This window comes from Neophocaena asiaeorientalis, unplaced genomic scaffold (assembly GCF_003031525.2).
Source record: "Neophocaena asiaeorientalis asiaeorientalis breed wild unplaced genomic scaffold, Neophocaena_asiaeorientalis_V1.1 scaffold262, whole genome shotgun sequence".
NCBI classification, from domain to species: domain Eukaryota; kingdom Metazoa; phylum Chordata; class Mammalia; order Artiodactyla; family Phocoenidae; genus Neophocaena; species Neophocaena asiaeorientalis.
In genome coordinates this window covers 208155-214286 of record NW_020174374.1, presented here as the reverse complement: position 1 = coordinate 214286, position 6132 = coordinate 208155, and the positions used below count along the sequence as shown (strand labels likewise).

The following is a 6132-nucleotide window of genomic DNA, read 5'->3' as shown; positions in this document are numbered from 1 at the left end:
TCTGCACAATCTTTGTCAGGAACAAATACTCTAGGTATTCTAAAATTTCACCTTCATATCCAATAAAACACTAATATTTTTGGACTTTTTGTTTCTAAACTACACTTTTAATACAGAGTTACAAAAAAAAAAATGGCCTAATAAGCTTGACTGGAGGTAAGCTTGATGGTGGTAAGCCATACCACCATCCCAATTACTTAACATGCAATTTCAAGAAAATCAGGGCGAATTTCACATAAACATAGTAACAGGAGAACAGTTAGGCATTTAACACTCTTGCTCTCACTGTTTTATTACTAAGAAAAACAACCTTTTTCCACAAACTCCAAACCAAGAGTTTGGCCAACAGTAATCTATGACAAATAAAATAATGCAACCTCTAAATACACAGGCAACACACCTCCGTTTTAAGGCTTCGGAGAATATTGCAAGTTCAATGCTTCAGCAAGTTGGCTTAAACATGATTTTCTTCTTTTAATATACAAACATTTTATTTGGGAGATGGCAAATTTTTTAAGCTGTCCACTAAACTTCTTAATAGCTATCACTGTAGACATTCTTATCTAGTAAGCTATCATTATGGAGTACCCACTGTCAAAGCTAACTGATCTTTTCAAAGAAAGAAGAGTTTCAAGAATTACAAGGTTTCTCAAAGTTTAAAAAGTCTGACTAAAGGGTCTCTGAATACTAATGAATATTCAAATTTATGGATAAGTCTCAAAATATATTCAATTTAAGTATTCAACATTCTGAGATTAAAAGTAAAGATCTGATTACCTTCATAAACAAAATAATCAAAAAAACACAAGGTTCATCCACTACTTACATCATCAATGTCTTCATCATCATCTCCAATGTCATCAAACTGGATTTCGTCATCATCTCCAGCACCAAAGGTATCTGTTTCATTAATTTTTGCTAAAAACACAGTAACAATATACTCATATATATAAAATCAAGATGTTACTAGGTGGATTGCCTACTAAAAGAAATAATACTGAAACAGTAAAGAATACTAAAACACTGAACTATACAACAAGACTCTTATAAGTAGTCTTCAATTCAACCAACCATTTCATTCGAAGAAAAATCTTCCTACAAATAACTCATCACATAAAGCAAATTCACACTAAAACCTCCAGAAGTTTACTGCAAAGTCATTACAATGAAGCGTATATGCACTATAATTTTATTTTGTTCAAAAAAATATAAGTAAGGCAGGCTGGCTCTAATTACACTAACTTAGTAGCTATTATATTCCTGAAGTATGCTTCAAAAAGGGCTTGTACACGTTAACAACTTACCCTTGGCACGTATAAACTTCTCCTAAGAACATCCACTTCACCAACCATTGGATAACTAACCAAATGAGTGTTAACCACTGGACAGACTTAGCAAATCAGTCAGAAAAACGTTCAAATCATGCTTATTCCTAAGCAACAAAAGTAACAAAGTATTGATCTGATTTACAGATATCTTATTATTTCTTAAAAGGCCAATAATTTCATCAGAAATTTCATGCTTATTCAAAAATCTCATAATTTTATAATAAAATGCAATGCAATAAAGTAAATCAAATAAAATAGCTTCCAAGTTAAAAATGTGAGATATTGCCTCTTTTACGTTACTAGAAATTTACTTTAATCTTTTCAAGTTTACTACAGTAAGAATGCAATACTTTTCCCTTTAAGAAATAAAAGGAGTATCTGTTAAAAACACACACTCCACAAAACTCTCTGGGATAGTACTATGCTAAGTTAAACTGAACATTGTTTTCTATAAAAATCAATACAAGTACCATAACTGTTGCCCTCATTTAGCTGAAGACAGATCATCTCTTAAGAACGGTTTAAAACACTGTAACTAATGTATACTTTTAATAGATATTATATACAAGTCCAGAGTTTATAAACGTTTACACTCCCCACCAAAAGAACATTTATTAGGAAGAGAATTCAATTTATTACTAAATTATTAATATTTTGAAAGATATACATACTTAAAGCTAATTTAATCACATATGTAAAAAATATGTAAAAGAGATAATTCTGTCAAAACTGCTTCACCTAAACACTAACGAGCTAATATTATTGTAAGACAGGGAAATGTAATAACTTTAACATTAATTACCATGTTCTGGAAGCTCGCCATAAGCCTTCAGACTTCTAGCTTCATCTGCATTGTACTTCAAAATTACATCAGCTTTGTTATCCTTGGAGAATAACAAGTAACCAACAAAACCGGTTATGCCAAAATATCATCAGTTGTCTCATAAATTACTTTCGAATTAAACACACTAAGAGAAAGCTCACTGTTCTGTTACAAATTCTGTTTTTCTTCACCTTCCCTCTATCTTCTTTAAAAAAAAAAACCTTGACAAGAAGTTTGCATTCAAATAATGAATAGCCTAGAAAAATTACTTATAGAATTCACTTTAATAAAATAAAGAGAAAAAAGGAAAAAAAGGGGAGCAGGGAGGAAAGAAAGAGAGAAAAAGATGCAATGTGGTCCTTGGCCACGCTTTAATTCAAACTGCAAGTGGTATTATTACCCAATAAAATTAATATACCTTTCTATAAACAGTGGTTCTTAGGGTACCTTACCTATTAGAATTGTTTGTGGAACTTTAAAAAGATAACCATAATCTCCTGAAAATTGACAGACCTGAGGTAAAGTCCAAAAATCTGTATTTAAAAAGCTCATTTGGGTGTTTCTGAGGCAAATATCCCTCAGAACTACTGCCCTAAAATGTTCACATTTCTCCATTTTAAAGAATCTGAGTCATTTACGGAAGAAAAAATAAGTTTGAATGCCGACAACCTAGAAAAGACCTAAAGAAAGGCAAATGAAATCATCACAGTGATGCAACTGCAATGTAATATAAACCAACACTTCTCAAACTGTAATGTGCACACAAAACACACAGGGATTGTGTTAAAATTCTCATACTGACTCAGTAGATATGAGATCGGGCTAATAACCTGTTAACTTGCTTCCAGATGGTGGTGATGCTACTATTATCTTTGGATTACTTTGAATAGCAAGGATATGTAATTATTCGCAATAGATTAAGAATCAGAAGAGCTGTTCATAGCTACCACATTAATGTTAGAATAGGAATCCCTTAAGAATTGTGGCTTTACTGTCCACAAAACACAATTAAACTGGGAATTAATAACTGTTCTCTCCACTTTGGGGGTTTATATAAAGTTAAACCAAGAAAATGGACATGAAAATGATATATTTTTATGGACAGATTAACAAGTTTTTATTATAGAATGTTTAAAAAGAAAAGACTATCAATGTATGATCCAGTTAATAAAAATAGATACACGAAGCAAATTCAGTAAAGTTTCAGGTTATAAAGTCAACACAAAAATCAGTTATGTCTGTATAAACTAGCAATGAACTATCTAAAAAAGAAATCAAGAAAACCTCATTTATAGCATCGATTTATAGCATCGAACACAAATACTCAGAAATAAATTTAACCAAGGAGGTAAAAGATCTATACACTGACAACTATAAGATACTGATGAAAGAAACTGAAGACACAAACGGAAAATGTATCCCACATTCTTGAACTGAAATAATACCACTAAAGTGTCCATATTACCCAAAGTAATTTACAGATTCAACGTAATTCCTATAAAAATTTCAGTGGCATTTTTTTTCACAGACAGATAAAGTTATATGGAACCACAAACACTCCAAATCACCAAAGCAGTCTTGAGAAAGTACAAAGCTGAAGGCATCACACTTCCTGATTTCAAAATACAGTTGTCAAAACAGTAAGGCGCTGGCATTAAAAGAGTCCTGTTGACTAATGGAAGAGAATTGAGAACCGAGCAATAAAATTTTGCAAAAATGGTCAACTAATTCTTAACAAGGGAACCAAGACAACACAGTGTAGAAAAGACACTCTTCAATAAATAGGATTGGGAAAACTGAATACTTACATGAAATTGACCCCTTTCTTACACCAAAAACTGCCTGAAATTAACCTGAAATAGATCAAGGATTTAAACACAAGCCCTGAAGCCATAAAACTACTGAAAGAGAACAAAGAAAAGGTACTTGATATTTATCTTGGCAACTGTTTTATGGATATGACACCAAAGGCATAAGCAACAAAAGCAAAAAACCCACAAGTGGAACTACATCACTCTAAAAAGCTTTTGCACAGCAGAGGAAATCATCAACGAAATTAAAAGACAACCTACTAGATACAAGAAAATATTTGCAAATGATATGACCAAAAAGGGATTAATATCCAACATATATAAATCCTGCCATTTGCAACAACATGGATGAACCTGGAGGGCAGTTTGCGAAGACAAATAAGTCAGACAGAGAAAGACAAATACTGTATGATCTCACTCATATGTGGAATCTGGGCTGTGCATAAACTCATCAAGGATCTGGAAAAGTCCTAGTCTCCCAGTTCTGAGTGACCCTGAAATTCTGCACAAGCATGAAATTAAGAATAAAGTATTACTGCCTGGATGAGTGTTAGAAGGTATGCTCCAACATGCACAGATTCCATATGCAAAAGCTGGGAGGCTTACTGGTTTTAATGAAATCTCACACATGGGCTGTTTGCTAAGATAACCAAGCATTCAGTGACCACACACAAGAAAAAGATACAGACCATACAGAATGTGTTTCAGAAAAATCCCTCAACAAACAACAGCAAGAACAAACCCTGCGAGAAGAAACCTCTGTGAGAAGAAACCTAATTTCTAGTCTTGCCATGTTATATTTGCATTTTCTAGTTTTCAACAAAAAAATTATCAGACACAGAAATAAGGGTGGTCGCACACAAGAAAAGAAGTCATTACTAACTGTTGCTGAGAAAACCCAGAAGTTTTACTTAACAAAGACTTTACATCAGTTACTATAAATATATTTAAAGAACTAAAAGAAACCATGTAAAAAAACTTTGTCAGAATATTTTACTAAATAGAGAAAATCAAGAGATACGGATTATTTAAAAAAATAAAAATTATGGCGATGAAAAGTATATTAATTGACCTCAAAATGCCTCTTTCAATCACAAACAGAACAATCATGTAAAAAATCAACAAGGAAGAAGAAGACTGAAACTTTACAAACCAGTTAGACCCAACCGCGATTGAAACTTTACAAACCAGTTAGACCCAACCGCGATATCTATGAAAAACTTGACCTGATAATAGAGACAGCAATCATTTCACTCATAACGTAATTGAACATAGATGATGGGTGCAATAGAAATCAGATGGATTTCAGACTCACAATGCATATATAGTCTGAAGGCTGACATCATAGAGGGCAACTATCATGTTCTTTTCTAAGTGTTCATCTCAAATTTATAACATACACTTAAAAAATAGTTTGTACTGTAACTACTGAGTGCATGTCTTATCTTTCTACTATAAAACTGTAAAAACCCTTTTGGAGATTGGAAGGTTTGACTTATTCAGCTGCATCATCTAGAATAGTGGTTTACCGAACTTGGACTTGAGACCTTTAAATTTTAAAATAAAATAGTAATTGTGACGCCGCCATAAAATTACTAAATTTTTGTTTTGATGAGTAAGAACATAATAAAAACCACCATCATATACTACTGTTCTTATTTCACAAAAGGTAATTTTAAAAAATATATTTAACAAGCAAAATGGAGGGGAGTTCACCAGTGGTACAGTGGTTAGCACTCAGCACTTTCACTGCAGTAGCATGGATTCAACCCCTCGTCGGGGAATTAAGAGGCTCAAAGCTGCAGCACAGCCAAGAAAAAAAAAAAAAAAAAGAAAAGAAAAATTTAGCTATGGGAAAAACACCATACAAAACGTGCATATCTTCTCATTTTATTACATAACAGTGAACAAATCAGCCTGCACCAATAAATATTTCACTGACTGACATCTGGGGACCATAACCCCTGAATATCTAGCACAATGCCTAGAATACAACTGAACATTAAATGAATGAGGACACGGGACTTCCCTGGTGGTGCAGCGGCTAAGTCTCTGTGCTCGCAATGCAGGTGGCCAGGTTTGATCCCTGGTTAGGGAACTAGATCCCACATGGCACAACTAAGAGGTCGTGTGCCGCAACTAAAAAAGATCCTGCATGCTACAATGGAGA

The 6132-nt window shown here is 33.2% G+C and overlaps 1 protein-coding gene across 1 annotated transcript in view; it reads right to left on the bottom strand.

Annotated features, from left to right (window-relative positions):
- Positions 1-811: 811 nt before the first annotated feature.
- Positions 812-6132, bottom strand: part of LOC112407141 (eukaryotic translation initiation factor 1A, X-chromosomal-like) — a 13302-nt gene continuing 7981 nt past the window's right edge. The window contains exons 5-6 of the mRNA XM_024756309.1: positions 2131-2212; positions 812-918 (exon numbers count right to left, since the gene is read on the bottom strand). Of these exons, the coding sequence (XP_024612077.1) occupies positions 812-918; positions 2131-2212 (189 nt within the window). The remainder of the gene's footprint in view (positions 919-2130; positions 2213-6132) is intronic.